Source organism: Trichosurus vulpecula, chromosome 2, assembly GCF_011100635.1.
Source record: "Trichosurus vulpecula isolate mTriVul1 chromosome 2, mTriVul1.pri, whole genome shotgun sequence".
Lineage (NCBI taxonomy): Eukaryota > Metazoa > Chordata > Mammalia > Diprotodontia > Phalangeridae > Trichosurus > Trichosurus vulpecula.
The window spans coordinates 98,915,164-98,938,485 of record NC_050574.1 but is presented as its reverse complement, the minus strand read 5'-3'; the positions used below and the strand labels follow the sequence as shown (position 1 = coordinate 98,938,485).

Below are 23,322 nucleotides of genomic sequence, written 5' to 3'. Positions count from 1 at the left end.
GGGGAGGGGGGTGATAGAGGGGAGGGCTGACTGGGGAACAGGGCAACCAGAATATAAGCCATCTTGGAGTGGGGGGGGAGGGTAGAAATGGGGAGAAAATTTGTAATTCAAACTGTTGTGAAAATCAATGCTGAAAACCAAATATGTTAAATAAATAAATTGCATTTAAAAAAAAAAAGAAATGCTTATGTTAGGGCATGCTACTGATAATGACCATGTTTAAAAAAAAGCTATAGATAAGTGAACTATGAGAGACATACCTGTCTCTCACTGATTGGGGCAGGGGGCGGGGAGGGAATGAAATAATCAGATTGATCCTGCCTTTTTTTAAATGATCCTACATACAGTTCATTGATTTTGTCCTGTAACTGCCTAACTCATGGTCTTTGTCTCTGAAATTAGTTCAGAGTTCAGTTGGCCTGTAATGAATTAAGTTTAGAAATCCATTTCTCATGTTAAGTTTGAATAAATATAGTGTTTTAGTACCATCTTGGTTGCTGACCTAACTGATCAGCTCTCATCATTCAGCTTCCAGTCTTGTAAAAGGATTCTTCAAAAGCATAGGGATAAGGGCTGGACTTGTGATTCCCCCAATCTAGGGAACTCCCAGATGAAGTCAGTGTCATATATCAACTCTTGCAAGAACATCAAATTAAAGTCCTTCCTAACTCTTGAGCAGCTTCACAGAGTTCTTGAACAGGCTTCTCCCTCATCAGGAAGGAAACCTACAGTATTTCAGAAAGAGTAATTTAGGTTCTATTCTCGTGTCAAGGAAATCTCTTGCCCTTGAAGGAAGCAGGTGTAGAGAGTCTGGTTTAGTGTCTTTACCACCAAGCTATCCTTCAAGGATGTCTGGTTTCTTATCCAAAGAATATCTTTGCCCTTGCAGATGCAAAGACTCAAACAATGAACATTTCTTAGTCACAGGAGGGAAGGAGGGGGTTGCTAGTCCTCACTCCCAAACTTCCATCCAATCATATTTTCTTCCATTTATGATGCTAGGCTTACTATTTTATGTACTCCCCAAAACTAGAAAAGAGAATTGTCTCCCTCATTTGCGGTCTTAGCTTTGCTCAGGAAGCTGAGGTCCCAGTTACTAATAAATTGTGCTTGGAACTTTGTGCCTCAGTCTACCTTAATTTTGTTACAATTACCCCGTATTTCTCTGGTAGACTAGGAAACTTGTTTCCTGCCCATTTTTGTTGGCAGGTTGCTGACATTTGAACCCAAGTGGACATTTATGACCTTCCACTTAACATAATTTAACTTCTTCCCTTATTCCCCCCCCCCCAAAAAAAGCAAAGAAAGTATTCTTGGACTCTCCATGAAGGACATTGTCTTATACTTCCAAATGCCTATTTCCCAACTCAATATCTAGCATATGAGAGGTGCTTAAGAGGTATCCAGCAAATGTTTTATTGAATGAATGTTTGCCCAGTCTACCATTTTATTTGAAATTGTCCCATGACAATCAGATGTGCACAAGTTTGTTAGTGGTTTCCCTTTTAGCTGGGTAGCACATGCATAATTCTCACTTGTAGTCTGCCTGTGATGACAGGAGATTTTATACGTCAACATTCTTGTTTGTTTGGAGAGGGTAGAAGGAAGTAGGTGAACAGAAAAATTCAGTTTGTTTTCTCACATACTTAGAACCTTTAAAATTCTGTCACCAGAAGATAACAGGGTTCTAAGTTTCTAGGGAGCCAGGAAGTATAGTTACAGACTGAGACTAATGGGAAACTTGGAAAGAAAAAACTGGAAGACTTGGTCATAGTCTAGAGATATTGAAGGCTCAGTAAGGCAAGGGATGTACATGAGATATACCGTAAAAAGTGGATGAGTTAATGTCTTCACTCCAATACCCATGAAAGATGGCATAGCTGCCCGATGTTGTCGGCTGTTGCACTAGATGAGTGCTTGGTGTCATCTGGGAAGATTGAAAGAAGGAATTGTCCTCTTTGGGATATTCGTCTAGTACTGGTATGACAATGAAGCACCAATGAAGTCAAATAACATGTAATTAAAGCTAGCATTTATGTAGCACTTTAATGTTTGCAAAGTGTTTTACACATGAGTTCATTTGGTCTTCAAGAACAGGTAAGAGACTCATGCAAAAAGTTATAGCAACACTTTTTGTAGTGGCAAAAAATGGGAAACAAAATGGGTATCTGTCGATTGGGCAACTGCTGAAAAAAATGTATATGAAGATAAAATTGTGCTTTAAGAACTTACGGATGACTGATTCAGAGAAAACTAAGATTTGTTTGAAAGGAGTGAAATTAATAGAATCATGAAAATAATTTACCTGATGACCAAAATAATGTAAAGGAACTTCAAGGAGCTGCAGAACTCTTGATCAACACTACAACCAATCATGATTCTTCAGAAAACTAATAATGATGAAGCATGTCCCCTATCACTTGGCAAAGGAGATGCAATGAGAGCCACAGACATAAATTCTTTTTTTAATTGGAAATTAAACAAACACAAAAAAAGCACATTTCCATACACACAGCAGGATACACAGAGAAGATTGTATATGAAACAGCAAACCTACACAACACTGCATGCTTTTTAAAAAACAAGTATATTACATTTCACAAATTACTTTCAAAATTGTTATGCTTGCCCTGTGCTTCCTTTGGTGTGTCTGTGTACATGGGAAAAAAAAAACAAGTTTCAAGTGTCTTTTTTAAAAAATCATTATTGCTTACCTCACCTACCCTTAATGAAAATGAAAGAAAAATTCCATCTAACAACTAAGCAGTCAAGCAAAACTAATTCACACTGTGCTTCTTTTTCTGTACCTTGAGTCCTATCTCTCAGGATGTGGGTAGCATGCTTCATCTATAAGCCCCTTGGAAATATGGGCGGTCATTACATTGATTACATTACATCACATTCTTAAGCTTTTCAAGGTTTGTTTTTTTTTAATGATGTATCCTCCTAAGTTATTCTGGCTGGGTCACTTTTCATCAGGTCTTACTACCTAGGATTCTCTGAAAATGCCTTTCATAGTTACGATATAGTAATTTAATGCAATTTGTTCGGCCATCTCCCAACGGATGGGAAGCCCCTTAAGATTCTAGTTTGCTTTTTTTTTTTCCTCCTTTTCCTTTTTAACCCACCCCTCCTCCCCTCACTTCAGGATCAAGAAATTTGTTTTGCTTCCCTGGTCCCTTTTAATACTCCTTTCCTTCTCTATCCCCGTTTGTTTTCCCTTTCAGTTTGATGCATTTCTACAACTGTTTTTTTTTTCTGCTACAGTTGAACGAGATTTATCTGATGTCCACTCTCTCTATCCCTTTCTCCATGTTTTTACATTCTTCTTCTCACAGCCCCCAATTACGAGAAATACCACATTCCACTCCTGCTTTCCTCCTTTTCCCCCATCAGCTTATTTCTTCCACCTTCCCTTTCTCTCTCCTCTCCAAACACTCAGAACAGAATCAATCTACCCCTCAAGTCCTGTTTTTCTTATTTAACTACCTCAGTATCCTTTGAAAACAGTAAAGTTCTGAATGGACATGTCTTTTCCCCCCATTAGAATGTTAGTATTGCTTTATCATTCAGCCCCTTCTGTACTAGTGTGTTTGCACTGCAATGTCTCTATTCAGCTCTGGTCTTTTCATTATAAATGCTTGAAAGTCCTCTATTCCATTAATTTTACCAGTAGGATGATACTCAGATTTCTAAGATCGTTATTCTTGGTTGTAAGTCTATATACTTTTTGCCTTTTAGAATACTGTATCCCAAGACCTTTCATTTCTAATGGAAGGTGCCAGGTCTTGTGTGAACCTGACTGTAGTTCCTTAGTTTTTGAACTGCTTATTTCTGGATTTTGGCTATGGCATTCTTGGGAGTTTTCCTTTAAGGATTTCCTTCATGAGGTGATTAGTAGGTTCTTTTTATCTCCATTTTGCCCTCTGGTGCTAACAGATGTGGGCAGTTTTAATTTTGATTTCTTGAAAAAATAACATCCAGGCTTTGTATTTCTTTTATCATGGTCTTCGGGGAATACACATCTTCAGACATGGCCAATGTGTTCATTACCTTGCCTGACTATACTTACTTCATTTACAGGATAGTGATAAAGATGCAAAAAGTGTGTGTGTGTGTGTGTGTGAACATTAAGAAAAACCACAGAAGAAAAGGTTAAGTTTAGAAGGGGCAGAAATAGGGTAGTTTTATTATTACTGTGTTTAATATATATCAAAAACAATCTTAGCAGAAATTTGCAGTTTCACATATAACCCCATTTTTGGTCTTTAGTGAAATTTTATGTTTGTTAATGATTAAGTTCATAAGAAACTTGTTTTTTATTTAAAGACCTGCTGGGCTGAGTGATGTACCTACATATATCAGGACAGGATGGAAGAAGGGTGTGTGAAGTTTTTAATGCATTGCTTCAGAGTCTGAAAGTTGCTCCTATGGTATGGTAGCTAAATGTGGTGACGCCAGTTAATGGATGTGAAAGATCTTCCCATTTAAATTACCATTACACAGTCATACTTGGAGAATGGTACGAGAGTAAGCAATAGTGCTTTTTAAAAAATCCCTTGAGACCATCTAGTCCCGGGGTTAACTTTTTATCATGAAGTCAAAGGATCCCTCCTCAGAATTATGTTTTTAAATGTATAAAATAAAAAAATACAGGCTAACAAAGATAAATAATTATACTGAAAAAAGATGTAACTTTTCCCTCTATCCAAATTTACAAACCCCCTGTAATCTGTCGGTGCGACCCCGGCTCTTTAACTTGGAGTCCATGCTCATAGTCTGACCCACTATTTTATGAAGAAATGGAGACCCAAAAACAATAGTGACATGTTTGAGGAACTACAACTAACAGCAGAAGCAGGACAAGAATCTGGGTCTTTCAACTCCTCATCCAATGTTCTTTCTATCACCACTACTACTAACAGCCAGTATTTCTATAGCTCTTTGAAGTTTGCAAATCACTTTAAAAATACGATCACATTTTATCCTCACAACCACCCTGGGAGATATGTTAGCCCCATCTCACAGATCAGGAAACTGAGGCAGACAGAAGTAACTTGCCCAGGGTCACACACTAGTGTCTAGGGAAGGGGGGGGATATGAATTCGGGTCTTCCTGATATAGACCCTTCTTCCCATTTAGGCTTCCACTCAATTTATCTGTCACTGATTAGAAGTACCCTATTATATAGGCCAGGCCCTCTGCTTTGCGTACTGGGAAGACCAAAGATAAAAGTGAAAGAGGACCTTGGCTCCTAGAAGCTCTCCAGAAGCTTAGAGTCTCCCGGAAGAATGCAATATAAATACAAAATAAGTAAATGTGAAATCTATCCAAAAAGAAATACAAAATCACTTGGTGGGAGAGTACCAATAACAGGAAAATTTCTTGCAGGAGGTAGCAGTTGGGACGAGCTTTGAAGGGGTTCCCAAGAGGCAGAAGCATGGAAAGGGTCCATTTTAAGCATGAGGAACGATTTGTTCAACCAGTTTGCAGTGGGAGAGGGAACATCATGGATGGAAAGCAGCAAACTGGTCAGTCTGGCTGGAATATAGAGTGTGCGAGGGAAAAGACTACGTAATAAGGCTGACAGCAGGTTACAAAGAGCTTTAAATGCCAAAAAAGAAAAGTTTGTACTTGATCCTAGAGGCAAGAGGGAGCCACTGAAATTTTTCAAGCGGAGGAGGGCATGCTTCAGGACTCACAACTGAGTGGATGCATGCAGTACGGACTAAAGAAGAAACAAAAAAAAAACAGAGGTAGGCAGGCCAATGAGGAGACAACGCCAAAAAGCCAGAAAAGAAAAAGGCCTGAACGATGCATAATTGTGGTGTGAATGTATAGGGATATAAGCGAGAGATGCTTATGGTCAAGACCTCACAGGTGACTGGCCATGGGAAATGAGAATAAGCATCACAGAGCATTCCTAGATTGTGAACTTGAGTGACTGAAAGAATGACAGAAATAAGGACGTTAGGAGGCCTGGATTTCAGAGGAAAGAAACTTTAGGCACGATGAGTTGGAGATGCCCAGTAGGTAGCTAGTGATGTGGGTGGGACTGGTGCTCAGGAGAGAGAAGACTCACTATATGGCTCTGGGAGTCATCTGCCTAGAGATAATAGCTGCATCCAAGGGAGTTGATAAGATCATGAAGAGATGTTATGGTGCAAGGGCTTTTAGTCTTCTTTGTCCTGTACTCAGACCCTTTTGGGGAGTCTAGAGAGGCCTATGGACCTCTTCTTGCAATGTTTTAAAATGCACAAAATAAAACATGTAGGATTACAAAGAAAACCAATTATATTAAAATGCAATTAGGAAAAATATTTTTAAAAAGAAAACAAATTCGTGAACTCCAGGTTAAAAACTCTTGCTAAAGAGAGGGGAGCCCCAGTACACCCACAAAGAGAGCAAGATGTGCATGATAACAATGTAATAAAGGAGACTAAGGAGTAGCTAGACAAAGTACCAGCAGATCCAGGTCAGAGCAGTACAACAAAGAACCAAGAGGATGGGTCAACAGAGTTAAGTGCTGTAGTCAGGTCAAGAATAAGGACTTAAGGCTTTTGGTTTTGGAACTACAGAGAGAGCAATTTCAATTGAAAAACAGGGATAGAGGCTGGATGGAAAAGCGAAGGATATGAAATGGAAGCAACAAGGATAGACAGCTTTTTGTGACAGTCTGGCTGTGAAAGAGGAGCAAAACAGAGTAAAAATTGGGGGAACAGTCAGGGGAAAGGAAGGATTTGTGCTCTCCTCTCCAACCAATACAACTCGACCCAAACTAACTCTGAGCAGGGAATGAGTTCATATCTCTGAACCTTTGCTCATGCTATCCCCCTTACACACATGGTTTGGTGGGAAACCATCTCTGATCTTCCTAGCAATACACAATGATTTCCTTCAGGAAGCCGTCCAAGCTTAACCTCACCCAGCTCCGCTCATTCTGGCACATTCCAGAGCACTGTGCCTGTTGCTCTGTACATAGGCAATACTCAATTATCGGGCGTTTTCACACCTGGAAAAGTTTCAGGGGCTTCAGCAGCATGACTGAATCCAGGAGTCCCACTGGAGGCAGCTTACATTCTCACCTGTGGATCACAACATTAAAAACTCCACACACCCATTTTAACAGATTGCTTTATTAACATGGCATCCTAAACATTACATAAATACAATATCACCTACGTACTACTTACTGTATCAAATATCACTTCACTAAGAAGTTCAAGGGTACACTTAGGGCTGCTTTAAGAAATGTGAACACTTTGGTTTCTACTTTCACATTAGTTGCAAAAATCAATTCCTTTAAAGTGTTTTTGTTTCCTACTGGGATCAATGACAAAGTGCAGTAGGAGGAGGGACACCATTACTGTGGTAGTACTTAAAGGGGGGAAAAGATACTTGGAAGACTCTCCAAGGACTCAGGAGCCCTAATCTCTCCACACTCTCCCCTACCCCACCCTACAATTATTCAGTGACTTAATGAGGCACTCAGCAATTTTCACTTTTTGTTTCACTTTCATCCATTTATATGTACTAAATCAGGATGATGAGAATGAAAATTCTCATTCTGATTTAGTACAAGAACCCCAGGTCTTATTCGAAGATGATAAACAATTTTGTTTGAAGAGCTATTGTCTGTAATAGGTACTCAAATTTTTGTTTTATTCAGATTGTAAATCCACTGAGTAGTGGCATTTATTACATACACTGCCTACTACAGTACTGGTGGTCAATAAATTAGTGTGTATTTCCCAATCTATTAAGAAAAATCCCATCATACTGCACAATTGATTCTTACCTAGAAATTCATGGGTTCTAGTTGCTTGCAACAAAAGCCCATATGCATGGTCAAGAAAGGGAGGTCTGAGTGTCTCTTTTTGCATTTTTTTTTAACATGCCACTGAATACTAACTTTTTGGCCTCATTTTTAAAATTAACCAACAGCTTCTAAAAATAGCAGCTACAGCCTCATGCAAAACTACTGTTCGAATGACGACTAATTTCTGTCTACCTCCAAAATTCTGGGGCTCCACTAAAAAGACTTGGAAAAATTTGCCTCACCTCTCCCCTCCTACCTAAAAAACCCTCCAACTTAACAACAGAGCAAGAGAGCTTGGTACAACTTTGGAAACAAATCCCTGTAGAGGGTTGGAGGTAAAAAAAAAAAAGTTCCCTTTTTAAAGGCAATGAACAATCTACATATATAGACATATTCATTCAGCAGCTTCCTTATCTAACACTATCTAAAAGTCAAATATTTTATAATTATAACTGAAATGACAGAGCACCTACTTAAATAAAATGCTACATTAAAAAAAAAATCTTGCACATGGGCCAATAATGGGTGGGAAATCCACAGAATGTGTCTGAGTTCAGAATTTAATTTGACAAATGGCAAGAGTATTTGGACCAAATAACAGATCTAGGAAAAATTACATTAAGCCTTCCAAGATGCAGTACAGAATACTTGTGTTCCTAGGAGACCTATTGTTCTTTAACTGGGGGCCCCATGCCTTAGGTCATGCACCTACCTATGTGTTTATTGAACTGAGGAGGAAAATTAATCATTACACCTGATGGCTGGGAAAGCAAGAGGATTTCTGAAAGTACATAGGATGTAATTATTTTCCTTTATAAGTCCACATATTTACATTAGAAATTAAAAACAATTAATTGTAAATATGCACCACTTCAGTAAGGTAAAAATGTCATCCAAAATCCAAAGGCCCTCGAGGGAGGGGGGCAGAAGGTGGTAGCCCTAGTTTATAGAGGATTTAATAATAAGACTAATTAATACCTCCTGCCTTCAAAAAGCAGTCACATCCATCATCATTTCAAGGTTAGTTCAAAAGTTACCATGCTTTGTGTGTTTAAATCTTAAGAGCTTTTAAAATCCTTGTCATATACCTTTATAAGTTTACATTTTATATATGTCCTGTAGAGTACTGACTGCATAGTTTCCTTTAAGCACTTGTAAAACACGGTTTTTTTTCCATATACTAGACAGGGAAAACAAAAGTATGATGGCACAGACACGAAAGCCTGAGCAACCCAAATTGTTCCTTCATAGTAATCCCACCGGACTCACAACTCATGCAGCACCTCAACAAAAGATATGTTATGTTACCTGTTAACCCACAGGAGTTAAAGAAATCCAGAGGTCCCCTATTCATGAAAAATTCTAACATTTTGTGAAACATTTCCAAGCCTGGCGCCCAAGGGTTAGTGCTCTGTAAACCAAACCAGTGGCTTCCTAGCTCTAAACTTCCACTCTTCAGGCATGGGTTCTCTTTGGAACTGAAGCAACAGCTAGCTTTTGTCCCTTCCCAATGTTCCAATCAAAATGTGAGAAAAAGTCACCCTTTAAAACTGTGCAAGTCTGGCAACAGGAGTTGGTCGAAAGGGTAGAGAGAAAACAGTACATTCTTCATGAGTTTCTATGCAGAGACTTCTCTCTGGAGTAAAATACAGTTTGTTTGGTTGTGGTTTTTTTTTTTTGTTTTGTTTTGTTTTACCTGCAGAATTACATCAGCCTGTAGGGCACACACTGGGCACATCAGCAATAATGCCCTAGAGAACACACACTCGAGCACAAGCACTCGCGCGCACACACACATGCATGCACACGCGCACGCACACACGCACACCCCTCATACATACAACTCACAGCCATATGCTTCAGTTCTTAAAGGCTCCACATTTACTGGCCTTAGCAATGAATTCCTTTAGTAGAGGGCCATCCATTTGCCAAAATGCTGCAGTCTGTGTAACTTCTGTCAAATGATTGACGCAAAACTTAAAGCAGAATTCTTCTAAATCCTAGACACACACAAAAATAAAAACAAGAGGCCTTTTTATTAGCTTTAGTTGAACTATTTTCTCCTCCCTTACCTCCCCAAAGAAGACCGGAAACTAATTTTAAGATAGGTAGGCACGTAAGGGACCAAATGCAGATGGCAGAAGAAAGGAGAACAAATATGGCACACTAAAAAAAGATGGTTTGTTTAATTTGTTGAGGAAAAACTCTGTGAGAGATATCATACTGGATAAATATTTTCTCCTCAGTTATCGAAAGGACAATCAAATTGGGAAAGGCATTCGAGTTTCCCTTCAATAAGAGAACAGAGGAGAGAAATGAAGGGAGATCTTAGTTTTTACTAAGAAAAAAATGTAGAAATGATGAAGAAACATTCTGGAGAAGGTAGTTAAAAATGTATTATGTGCCTACCTAAATCTTGCTTTTGGGTACCCCTAAATGAAAAGGCTTTTGTTTCCTTAAATCTTAAAAAGTAAAGCTCCCAAGATTATCAGTTTTCAAACAAAGCAAGCCCTGATTTTATCCAGTCAGTAAAAAACAGCAGCACACTTGGAGGATGATTGTAGCTTTCATATAAGTAGTAATTACTATAGACCATTTCACAGGAATTATCTCAAAGGAGATTATACTTTATAAGAGGCAATGGACCTAGCTAGAGTCCTTCTTCCAACATCTACTATTTATATGACCTTGGGCAAGGCACCAAAATTTCCACATTTGTAAAATTAGGGGACTGGACTTGATGGCCTCTGAGCTCTCTTCCAATCTAGATCTATGATACTATAACCTATAATGAGGAATCTTTCAACTTTTTTATTTTTAAAAAAACTTTTATTTCCATAAATGACAGAATCTGGGCATGCATACAAAACCAAAAAAAAAATACATAACACACACCACAAGTCCCCTTCACAAACCATATGATGACCACTGTATCTTGCCCTGCTGGCACTCAAAAGCTGTGCTATCGTGTGAGCCAAGGACCACTAAACTTGAGTTTCCTTTAAGTAAAGAGGATAATATTTAGAATATCGACAGGCCTTTATAGCCCCGCTCTGATTTTTCAGAACTTGACACGGGCAGAGGGGAAGAATACAGAGAAATAGGTCCTGAGCTGAAGAAATGACTAGTGAATATCCCTCTTTGTCCCTGACTGAAAGCCCAGCAAACAAATGCCTCAAAGGGTCACTCTGACCTAGCTGATAGGTAAAACAATACATTTACCACAGAAACCTACCCAGTGAATATAGCCTCCAAAAGGTAAACAGTGTTGGCTACTTTTGTCCCCTACAGTCTTATTTGTATTAGCTCAATGATGCCTGAAGCCAGTTTTTTCTAAACCAAATGCACTTTGGACTAGAATTACTCAAGTGTTAATAAAAGAACCTCTGGATCCAAGGGTCTGAAGTATACATTTATAATTCAATTGTTATTGTGCAGTTGAATACAAAGCCAAGTAGCATGTATTATAAGCTAGATTAAGCACTAAACTACATGATTCTCCGTCCATAGAAGAATGATACCCGTGGACTAATACAGGAAGATAAATAATAGTTCTGGATAAAGTAAACATAGGGAGTCATAGAAGCACAGCAGAGAATAGAGAAGACTTCCTACGAGTCAGAAAGACCAGGGTTCAAGTCTAGTCTCTGCTCAGGGCTAGCTGTGTGACCCCAAGCAAGTCCCTTAACTTCTAGGTGAAGGGAACATTTTAAAACTCTCTAGTTGTTAAGTCAGCGGCTGATCTGCACTGGGGAGTTTCCGTTGAAATCATAGGAGCTTATGGGAGAAATGAGACTGGATGGATGTGCAGGGTGCCCTTGTATAGACTCTGGAGTCATCTGCATAGAGATGACAGTTGAATCCAGTGAGTCGATGAGAGCACCAAAAAAGAGATTCCCAAAAATGTAGGAGGCGCTGTATGGAATTACATTCCAGGGAGAGACTGCTGCCCTCCCCCACATAAATAGAAGTAGGAATGGAAACAGACTTACATAAATAGAAAATTTCTCCAGACAGACTTATAAGCCATGGATTAAGTTCCAAATGTGGTAACTCTCCTTAATCAGTGATGAATTTTAAAGCTATTTCCCAAACTTTGTCATTTTTTAAAAGATGCATTTCTTTTTTAAAATGCTAAGTCTGAGTTGTATAATTTCCAATGGTAAAAAGAGAAAGCAAGCTGAATTTCTAGTTCAGTAAAACTCTCATCAACTCAAATTGCACTGATTGAGAATTCATGACCATGTGGATAAAAGCTTCCCATTGTTAAAAAAAAAAAAGAAAAAAAAAGACTGCCAAGAAAATTAATAGACTAAACTCTCTCAGAAAGACAGCTTCTCTTACTTGAAGGAATAATCTTCTCAAATTCTTCAGCATAGAATGAAACTATTAAAAATAGATTCATAAGAACCTTTATATTTGGCAACCTTTTTTTTTTAAGCTTCATTCTTGTCTGCATTTTAAAGTATTAAATAGTTCATGCTAGCTTTGTCCTCCCTGCTACCTTCTCCTCCATTCCCCACTTCCCCCCGACCATTCATCTAACTGGTAGGTTTCTAGCATGTGTACTGCAGAATCACGAAAACTGAATTTTAATTCCCCATAGGTTTTATTTTATTTTGGAGATTCATTATTAGGGTAGCTTATACTACTATTAAAGAGAAAGAGTCACCACATCTTTGAGAAAGTAGCCTATGCTGGTACACTGAGAGCAGGCCATCCTGATAGCATAGGCAGAATAAAGGATGAATCACCTAGGAACCCCTTCTAAGCCTGTTTGCCAATGACATATGAATGAGGTAAACATCCTTCTTCTGATGGAATAATTTCTTCTTTGAAGGCAAGTGGAGAGAGGGTGGGGAGACAGAGACTTGGTTGGGGTGATGGTGGTGAAGAAGATGGTTCCATATTTATAAGCATCATCTCTTCATTTACATCTAGAAATGACCAGATCTTCCCTCTTGTCTTAAAAAGGCAATAGGGCAATGCTTACCCAAACACAACAGTCTGCTTTGGATAAGGCACAGCAATATACAAAACCTCCTAAACGTCACAAGTACCATACCTGTAGTTCCAAGGACAAGGAAACCTTGTTCATTTGGGATTTTTTTTTAAGTTCAAGATAGAAGCTGATGCATTTTACAACCTGCCACACGCTTTTCTAAAATGAGGAAAAAGGAAGAAGCCATAATAGGAAGACTATAATGGGGCCTTGGTATAACTGTAACACTGTTCTCAGCATCGATGATATGGACTACTTTTTAGCTCTGAACAAACCAATTTACCATTATTTAGCTCATGGACTACATTATTAGCTGTTCTGATACTTTAAGAAACACAAACTAACCTTATACTGAATGCCATGGTGGAAAGTGTTATAAGAAGGCTCATACAAGTAGACAAAAATCATTGATTCATATGACATTTTAATGTGTCCAGAGCACTACGTTAGACACTTGGAAAGCTATATCAGATTTACTAGGTAATGATTTCTCGGTGATTTCCAGATATTGAAGAGAGGGCTAAAAAGCTTTCATTTGAGATACACTGGAGATAAATAATCTACAATTTTATTCCAAATCTAGAGACAGGAAAAAAAATTCTTCATACTGTCAAATAATTTAGCCATACTCTGCTTTCACCATTTCTACAGCCTAATTTCATTTCCTAAATCATTAGAAAGCATTCTGGACCATAAAAGCAAAATTATTTTTCCTTTATTTAGGAAACAAGAAAAACTGCACAATATTTTTGGTCCCTAATGCTCAGAGCAATGGTCGACTCCCATAAATAGCCAGTAGCTTGACCTCAGTGAAGCTCTGACCTCAATCCTGAATCTTTTTTCCCTTATATATAAAACCAGAACGACTGATTATTGAGACTATTAGTATGGAAGTACCTTTGAAATAGCTTGGAAAAACCACAAGCATGTGACAACTCCCTAACATGCCATATGTGGATAAGAAAACTGGAAGCGTATCCTTGGTCCACTAACACCTGACTGGTAACTGGGCCAAGAACCTGACTGAGTGGCTGTGTTTTTCAAATACCATAAAATAAAACGTGAAAAACTGCAACTCTAATTCCTTCCAAAGCACTAGACATCATAATAGAAGTAAAAAATATTTTCGGTCAGAGTGACCTCAACTCTTTTTTTGTGAGGGTAAGAGAGTCCCTTTTCACCTCCCATATATGGACATAATAAATCAAGATGTCATGTGAAAACTAGTCATCTGGGTCTTTGAAAGGGGAAAAAAAAAGCTGGACCACACAGGTCAAGGGCAAGAACTCTCAATACACACATCGCAAGCAAATCGACGGAAAAAGAACTCAAGATCTCTGAGCAAACTCTTAGGTTTGCCTTTCTACTTGTGGAGTTACCATGGAACAGCAAAAATCACGCTGGCTCTGGATTCAGAGGACCTGGATTCAAATCCTATATGATTCTTACTACCTGTGAGACTGTGGACAAGTCATATCACCTCCTTGGGATTTAAGGAGGCTGGACTACCTGGCCTCTGAGGCCCCTTCCAGCTCTAGATCTAAGATCCCATAATCCTTAAGGAATAAATTCTTACACAGAAAAATAAGAAGAGATTATTCTGCTGCCTAACAAACCAATAGTACAAGGAAGCTAGAGAAATGAATGGATGTTCTCTATTTTCATATCTACTATCCAGCTTCATCTAACTGATTCCCATAGATTTTAAATATATACTTAACCCCCAAATTCCTTGATCATAAAAAGCAAAAAAACAAACAAAAAAACCAAAAACCAAAAAAAACAAACCCACACTTTTTTTTTTTTTTAAAGAGTGCTTATAGATTTTACAATGACGATTAAGACCTTCTCTAGTAGGTGTGTTTTGCTCACAATTTTTACTGGATTTGATGGTGGTCGAGAGCCTACAGCATAAGAACTCATTTCAAATATATCACACTGATTTTATTCGCACATTTACTTCAGAATTATCTCACCACCTGTTTTGAAGAAGAGCAGCAGCAATGATTATATGGAAATGAAAATATAAATACACTGGTTATTCAGGCTCTTTCTTCCTGTCTTGTTGCTGCCCTACCCTTCCTCCTCAAAAGAAAAAAAAGAAAAGGGAGGGGAAGAGACCCGTTGTATCACAGCTAAGTTTATATGAAGAGTTTTAAAATTAAGTTTTTATTGAGTCAGCAAAGGCTTCCTAACCTATAATGAACATACATAATAAACAGGTTACTTTTTGCTATAATGACTCAAATTCTGAATGGTGAATACTGAATACTAAATAAAAGAAACACTACTTAAGGCATTCTAGTCAATGCTTTATTTTTTTTTAAATGGAAAACTACTGGATTTGGTGGTGGCTCCACCCATTTTAGGACTTGAAAGTCAGTCATACAAAAACATCGAAATGCTTATAAAACAATATAAAAAGAATCAAACCTAAATATGATAATGTTTTGAAAATACAGGGGACAACACTGACAAAGATGTCAAATGTGAAATTTCTCTTCTGCTACATGTTTCTGGCCATGGTGTGTGGTTTCTTTAGTTAGCCCATGCAGGTTTTTCATGAACTCAGCACTTTACTCATGTCAGACCTCAACTGCTTCTAAATATAATAAAGAACGGATTAATTTTGGTATTCAATTTACATTCCTTAAGGCTTAATGAGCCATATGACCTTGGGCAAGTCACTTCTCTCTGGCCCTCAGCTGTCTCTTCTGTAAAACGAGAGAAATGACCCCCATGATGTCCCTTCTCACTCTACCACACTATGAATCCAAATATAAGGAAAAACAGCTGCATAGAGTGCTTCTTAAAAATACTTTTAGTTTTATAAATGTAAAGAAAACCATTTCACCCTCCAGACAACTATTCTTAGTTTTCTCTCATTATAAACAACCAATGTAATAGAGAAGCCTGTCTGTCACAAAGCCTAAAAAAGGACTCACAGCAAATTCTCTAAAAAGTAGTTCATCAGTCATAATTAGACAGTAACAAAGTATTTTTAAAGGGAAAACAGATTCACAAATAGGGCTCATGCTCGGGGCAAGAGTGGTCTATGCATGCTACACCACGAGCAGACGCTGGATCTCAAATATACTCCCCTTTAATTTGCTCAGGTGGGACATTTTGTGCCTTGATCTGCCGTGTAGCTACAGTGATCTTGGTAGGTCATTCTTATTCTCTTTTTGGTTAAAAGTAAAAGCAGATGGAAAACATTCTAAATAAATTAATTCCAAAGAGCAAATCAAAATTATTCATGTCATGACGAAGCAAGGCTGAATTTATTAGCTAGTCAGCAGTTGACGAATGCGTTTTTCTGATCCCTAGGGCTAAAACACGGCTGCCCTGTCATGCCTCTCAGTCCCATACACAGCAGAAGAAGGGGGAAACACACCAGCTGTCACATTAGGATCTCAGGGTTCCCTGTGAGGTTACCTCTGCATCGTATCTGACTGCGGCAGAGAGCAACGAAAAGGCATTCTCCACAGTAATCCCTCGCTTGATGATGTGCTGACAAAGTTTTTTCAATCTATTTTCACAGTAAGATGTAGCCAAATCCAAAAGACCTAAAATGAAAGGTGGGGAGGAGGAATGGAAAGGATTAATCAAGTCCACCACAAGCCATGCTTCTATTTTATTTGTTAACTGAACAGAGGTGAGTCAGCAGGATTTTTCAAAGGGCAGTTTTTTTCTTATTAAAAATATAACATCTCCTCCAATCCCTTCCCACCAATCCCACCCCAAACAAACTGTGTAGTTTCTCCAAACTAAAAAAACATTTTCCTCCTCCCTTTGTTTACAAGGTTTCAAATATTCCTTCTCTAACCCCTACCCCTACCATAACAGTCCTAAATTTGAATTAGCTATTTTGGACTACGAAATTAATGAGCCTACATCTATATTTAAATATGACCATTAGCTCAGTGTTTCATAGCATTAATACCATCAACAATACCAAAATACTAGTTTTTAAAAAATTTACTTCAAAATGTAGGATCATTTGAGAATCCATAAAATTCAACTTAAGTTTTGCCTATCTTAAGGCTATACAATACCCACAAGAAAGTATTTATTTATACAGCTTAGGTAGGTCAAACACAGATGATGTACCTATAGCATCTTCAGGTGGCAAGTCAACTGTGTCCGTGTAAAGGTACTGGAGAAAGGCACGATACACTGAGTAAGAAAACTGGTCTATTTCTATCACCTCTTTCATGTCCTCATTCCAGTAAGACTGGAACATGGTTCGAAAATGTTCACACCTGAAAAAAACAAAACCAGGAAACAAAACCAACAAAGTTAAATGACCAAAAGAGGGTGGGGGGAAGAAGCAAACACACAAAACATGAAAAATATCTTTGAAGTATCTTCCTTTTCAGTTATGAAATCTTTACTTAGCTTCATATCCCCCCCAGTCATCCATCCTGGCAATCTTGCCATGGCCTTGTTACTGCTCTTTATTAAAGGGCACATCAGCTGACTTCCCTATGGATCAGTTTACCATCTCTGAGTAAGGTACCCTGTCCCTTTAAAGCCCTTTCATGTGGCGCAGTTAATGATAAAATGGGCAGGAAAATGTATTTTTTGTGTGTAAAGGAAAAGATTTATATTAACTAACAACAGATGAAAAATATTGCTGCTGTTATAAATGAACGTTGATACCTAAGAGTATAGGAAAAGAACTTTTAAAAATAAAAACTATCAATATACTTGTATATGGAAAAACAGCTTTCAAATGCAAATCTAGCTACTCAATTCGGCTTGTATCAGAATGATATAAAATGATGCTTCATTTCTATGTGAACAATACATTCCAAAGAGGCATAGAAAGGAGAAACATAAGTGTAAAGAAACAGTTTCAAAGATGATAAAGGACTTGAGAGAGCTTACAAGGCATTAGAGTACCTCAACTCATTTATATATAATTGTTCTATGACTGGCGAAAGTAAAATGACGTACATTGGAGACAGTGGTATGATTTTAAAAGGACTCTGGATCAGGGGTGAAATACATGGAGTCTTGAAGACACAACTGAAAACAACTGAACAATAACTGACAAAGGGTTGTGAATTTTTAAGTGAAAGGTGAGTCACTGAGCGAGGAGGCTCTTATTTAAACCAGTGAAGTACACAGGAACCCTAAGGCTCCTGACTTAGAAACAAGAAAAGAACTGCAGACATAACATGGGGACTGAAATGTTCCTGCGCCCTCCAAAGTAGTCAGAAGCAGATACCAGAGAGCAAGCTTTAGCTAAATGATCGTTCACTGGCCAATCAATCAACATTTATTAAGTGCGTCCCATGTGCCAGGCACTGTGCTAAGCATGGTGGAGACAGAACTCACTTCCTTGGCCAAGAATGTAGCTACATTTGAAGTTATACAATAATTGTGTTCTTACAAGGCTGTATATAGGTTGAATTTTAGTCAGTTAAACATTTTTCTGACATAAATTTTTCTCAGATAGTCTAGGCTCATTTCTGGTCAATCTTGAATTAAAAGTCACTACCAATCGAACATTCTGAATTTCTTTGCCCTACCAGCCTCTCTCCTCCTTTTTTGTAAAATCTTTTAACTACTCAAAGATCCTTTTAAAAAAAAGCAAAAGATGAATCCCTTTTGAAATAAAAAAAATCATTTAAAAAATTTTGTCAATATTTTATTTTTCATCACCTTCATTTCTGAATGTATCCCCTCCCTTCCTTACTCAGTAAAACAGCACTTGTGATAAATAAAAAAAGAAAATTCAAAGAAAGGCAGTTCAGCAACACTGACCAACACATGAAGTAAGTTTGATGATATATGCAATGTTTAAGACCCATAATTACCCACTGCTTCAAAAAAAAAAAAGCAGCATTCAGCAGCTCAGCAGCTTTGATGTATATGTATCAGATATTTCATTAGACTCTCTCTTGTTGCTTCAGTAATGTATAGACACAACACTGAGTTTAAGGGGGTTGCTCATGGAGTCCCAGTTCTAGCAGGTCCTAATGCTAAGCAGAAAGGCTTCAGATACATTCTAGCAACAAATACATCTCTCATTTAAGCAAAGTTCAGAGAAGCTCATCATTTGGTGAAGAACTGTTTCAGTCCCAAAACAGACGAGTCGGTCCCTTTGTCAGTGGGAAGAGTGCTCAAGCACTCACACTCACTAAATCACTTTAGTATTTTAAGGAGGAGGGCTTAAACTGAAACAATTCTGTTCTTTAAAAAAATTAGAAAGGATGGCTAGAGTCAAACACAAAAATATTTCATCTGAAAAGCCCAAAAGCAATAGTTTTCTAAGAAAGGAATTACTGAGGTTTTCCGTTTTTCTCAGTTCACTCCCTCCAACTACCATGCTGAGCTCTCTGCTCCCTCTTTGCAGGCTACCAATCCAATGGAACAATGGCTTTCCTTTCTTGTTCCCTTAAATCCTAAAGAACAGCCCTGTAAACAGATTTCTTCCCCAAACACAAAAACAATTCTTATGATTCTGTGAAGGCACAGAGAAAATTACCCCAGACATAAAATGTACACACAATATCACCCTACCTCTAAGTTAGTAAAAAGTAAAATTTTATTTGTACTTAGTAAAAATGGGTAAAATTCATACCCCATCTCTCCTAACACAGGGAATGTACAGTTGGGGAAGAGTGTTGCATACATAGTCAAATGTGGTCACTATAGAGGGTGCTTTTGCTTAACTGTTTTGCTTTGTTAAAAGGGAAGGATTCAATCAAGGGATGGAGAAGAGGGAAGGTTTCCAGAAATCATTATGATGCCAAAACAAAAGGTATCAACAAAATTTTTTTTAAAAGGCTAAACTGCACTATAATATGCAAATCTGAAGGTTGGATACCACTACTCTTAAAAGAAACCCCAAACCTTGAAATAGCAAAAAACATAAACAATAATTCTACAATACAATTATTCACTTGCTAAAGCTTACGTGACCATACCGGATTTTTAAAACAGCTTTGTGGACATAAATGTATTTTCCATCCACTCGAAACTTCAGATCTGCAGTATCTGGACTATCAAACTCTTTCTTCAATGACTCTGAAACTGTTAGAAAGTCTTCATGCTCTGCAGAAGATAAGTCAACCACATAAAGTATAATCATGTATAATGCATAATCTCAAAACTACTTCATTTACTGATCATTATACTAGAACAGATCAGCACAATGGAGAGCTCCACCTGGTTCTCTAGGATAGCTATGACTGCTTCCAAATTCTTTCAAATATTTTAGATAAGAATCTATAGTATATTAGGTGCTTATTAATACAAACATCTGTAAAGTCCAAATTCTGGTCCTATATTTGAAAGCATTGGATAATTATTTCAGAATAAAACAAGGCTCTGCAACCGTCCCTTGCAAACAAAGTTCAGGCCAGAAATGGTATAAACAAGCCTTGGCTTAAATGTCAAGAAGCATTATTCTTCCTTCTTCACTGATCTGGTCCTAGTCAGCTAGATATGGTTAGGACCTTCAATTCAAGACCAAATGTCTGCCTGCCAAAACACAAATGTGAATTCTTATCAGTGGTACAGAGGTACTCAGAGTTAAAACCTCAGTCATCTTTGACATAGCATTCTCTCTCTTGTTTCCCAAATCTAGTTAGTTTCCAAGTCTTAGTGATGCTGTCTCCTCAGTCTCCTTCACATCGCCACTGACAACCTGATTCATGTTCTCATATCTTCCTGACCAAAATGTAAAGTGTAATATAAAAAGGCCTTTAACTTAGAAACTTAAGGGCATACTACACCTGGTGTGAACAGAGCTTGTTATACAAATTTGTTTTGTAATGCACCCAAAGATGCCAAAAACAACAAAAGGAACTGAACACATTTTTCATTTAAAAACAAAAACATGAGGATACAGAAGTCCTATAGGAGAAACCTTTTCAAGTACTTAGCACTATGTCCCCATAATGATGCTACCCTTGAAACTTAATTCTTGAGTTTATCTCACCTACAGAGAGAAGGCGCCATGTCACAGCAGGAGTGGCAAAGCAGGCAAACACATCATCTGTGCAGGAGAAGTGGGTGAGGTGAGGAAGAATCACTGACTGGCCTCGACACTGGCCCCACATATACACATGGCCACCCTGGGTCTTGGCAGCAGAGGTGTGGGCAGAATGACAGGCCGCGATCTCTACCACCCTAAAGAGTTGCCAAGAGAAAATCACATAACTCATTTTCCACGGAAGCCTGAAACACCATGCAAAGTTACTCAAGTTCATGCCTAGAATACCTGGGTCAAAAAACAGGGCACATGCAGATACAGTGAAGCAGAGCACAGGCTTAGGAAAGAAGTATTTCTCTCCTTTTCCTCCCAACTCTGTGTTGGCATAGTTAAAAGTGAATGATAAATGTGTTCAATGTTATTTTTTTAGAAAAATTGGCTAGAAGAAAGGTGCAGAGGCTCCTCCCAAATGAGACATGAACACAGCAACCATGACTTAGCAGACATTATCCTGGGGCTTATATAATCTCAGTAGAGCGGTGTATTCAATATAAAGCAAGTTCTCCCATCAGAGAGGTCAAACAGTTCATTTGGCTGATAAGTATTGGTCAGGATGGCTGTCTGTTTAGTGAACTTCCAGTTCTTAAAAAAGAAACATGCCCACATGCTCTAAAAATCCACCATCAATATCCAGCAAAGATAAAAGCCAAAATCATTAATTTTAAAATATTCATTCTAAGCAAAGCCATAAAGCCAAAACCTCAAGATATCCCAAATATACAATGATGTAGCAAAGAAGAAAATAAGAACCACATATTTATTTAGAGAGGTAAATGAAATCCACTGCTGAAAGCACATATTAAGATATTATACTATTTGACTGGAAGAAAAGCCTGTACTTCATTTTCAATTGCCAGAGGGAGACAGCCCCTACTTTCCTTCTCTTTTGAATGAGGTAAACACATTTAAACAAAAAAAAGAGAGACATGTGTATATTAACTTTAATAGAACAGTAACAAAAATGTCCTGCTTGAGTCTATTTTTCAGGGTTTTGTTGCTAGTCAGATCACTGTTTTATATAGTTGTAGCCAGTGCTGCCTTCTTTATTCTTATGTCAATTCACACATTTTTCCATGTTTATTTGTATTATTCATAATTGTCATTGCCTATATATTAATATTTCATTATATTCTCATATTGCAATTTGTTTAGCGATCCCCAATTGTCAAAGGCATGAATTATTCCCAATTTTTTTTGCTACTACAACTAATGTTGACATTAGCATTTTTTGTACAGATGAATAATATCTTTCCTCTCTGTTAACTGCATATAATTTGAGTAGCAGGATCACTAGGGTCACAGGGCATGAAGAATTTTAGAGCTTTTATCATATAACGTCATATTTCTTTCCAAAGAAAAGTGTGCCAACTCAGTTCCACAAGTAGTGTTAATAACATGCCTAATTCTCCACTGCACCTGCTGGCCCGGATTTCTACCATTTTTAACCCTCTTCCCCAATTTAATAGGTATAAGATAGTATAGCAAATCTACTTTAGATTTTTGATTACATTTAAATATAAAAATGTATATATTACATTTCTCTGACTAGAGAGTTTATACAATTTTCCAAGTAGCTGAAAACTTCTCCATCTCTCTCCCTCTTTTTTTTTTTTAAACATTTCCTTAGTCTCCCTATCTACTGTGGAGTGGATTTTAGTCTTTCCAATTTGTTTCAAATTCCTTCAAATGTCATATTTTTCAATCAGAATCACTGCTGGCAAACACTGAACCTAAATCTATTTTCTTTTTACATCGGATGCTTGTTATAAGGACATATGTTTCTCATTTATGTTTCTAAAACATAAGAACTTTATAAAATCCAATGACATACGCTGATAACTTTCAAAAAAGTTTTAGAGGCACTCACATCCAAGATCATCCCGGCTGACACGGATCCTCTTTTGCTCAAAGTCAAGGAGGATCCCAACAAATACATTAGTCACAAGTCCCAAATACGATGCAAACAGATCAAAAAAGAAAATACACATACCTCTAGCACACAAGCTCACAATGCACACACAGTCCAAAAACATATTAGTTACTGCAACATTACCTTTCTTTTTCCACCATGATCTGCGCTGGGCTTAGCAGGTTACTTTTATTGCCAGTTCCTAGCTGCCCATAAGTGTTAGCTCCCCAGGCATACAGCAAGCCCTCATCTGTTAGTGCTAGTGTGTGCGCATAGCCGCAGACAATCTGCAAGTAAATTTAAAGGGTTATCGTACACAGGAAAATGGAAAGGCGGGGCTGGGGCGGGGTGGGGGAGGAAACTATCTACTTAAAAATTTCAGCCAGTTTACTGCAAAACATCCATCCACCCTAGGAACTGAACCACTACTCTCTGGTGCTTAAAGCTAATGCACAACAATAGCCCATAAGCACTAGGGAAGGAAAAAAAACGGCTTTAGTACTACTGAACTTTTTAATAGGTTGTCTATCAGCCACAACGGCTATACTGGCATCACCGTGCTCCTTCTGATCGTTTGAACCTCG

General features: G+C 37.9%; 1 protein-coding gene across 2 annotated transcripts in view; it reads right to left on the bottom strand.

Annotated features, from left to right (window-relative positions):
- Window positions 1-5,051: 5,051 nt before the first annotated feature.
- Window positions 5,052-23,322, bottom strand: part of RCBTB1 (RCC1 and BTB domain containing protein 1) — a 53,141-nt gene continuing 34,870 nt past the window's right edge. The window contains exons 7-13 of one of the 2 annotated variants that reach the window (XM_036744504.1): window positions 22,883-23,025; window positions 20,776-20,966; window positions 19,760-19,886; window positions 16,932-17,083; window positions 16,257-16,387; window positions 9,709-9,819; window positions 5,052-7,085 (exon numbers count right to left, since the gene is read on the bottom strand). In XM_036744504.1, coding sequence (XP_036600399.1) covers window positions 7,074-7,085; window positions 9,709-9,819; window positions 16,257-16,387; window positions 16,932-17,083; window positions 19,760-19,886; window positions 20,776-20,966; window positions 22,883-23,025 — 867 coding nt within the window. In that variant the 3' untranslated portion in view covers window positions 5,052-7,073. Of the gene's footprint in view, window positions 7,086-7,120; window positions 9,820-16,256; window positions 16,388-16,931; window positions 17,084-19,759; window positions 19,887-20,775; window positions 20,967-22,882; window positions 23,026-23,322 lie in introns of those variants that run through there. The other variant, XM_036744503.1, reaches the window with a different exon arrangement.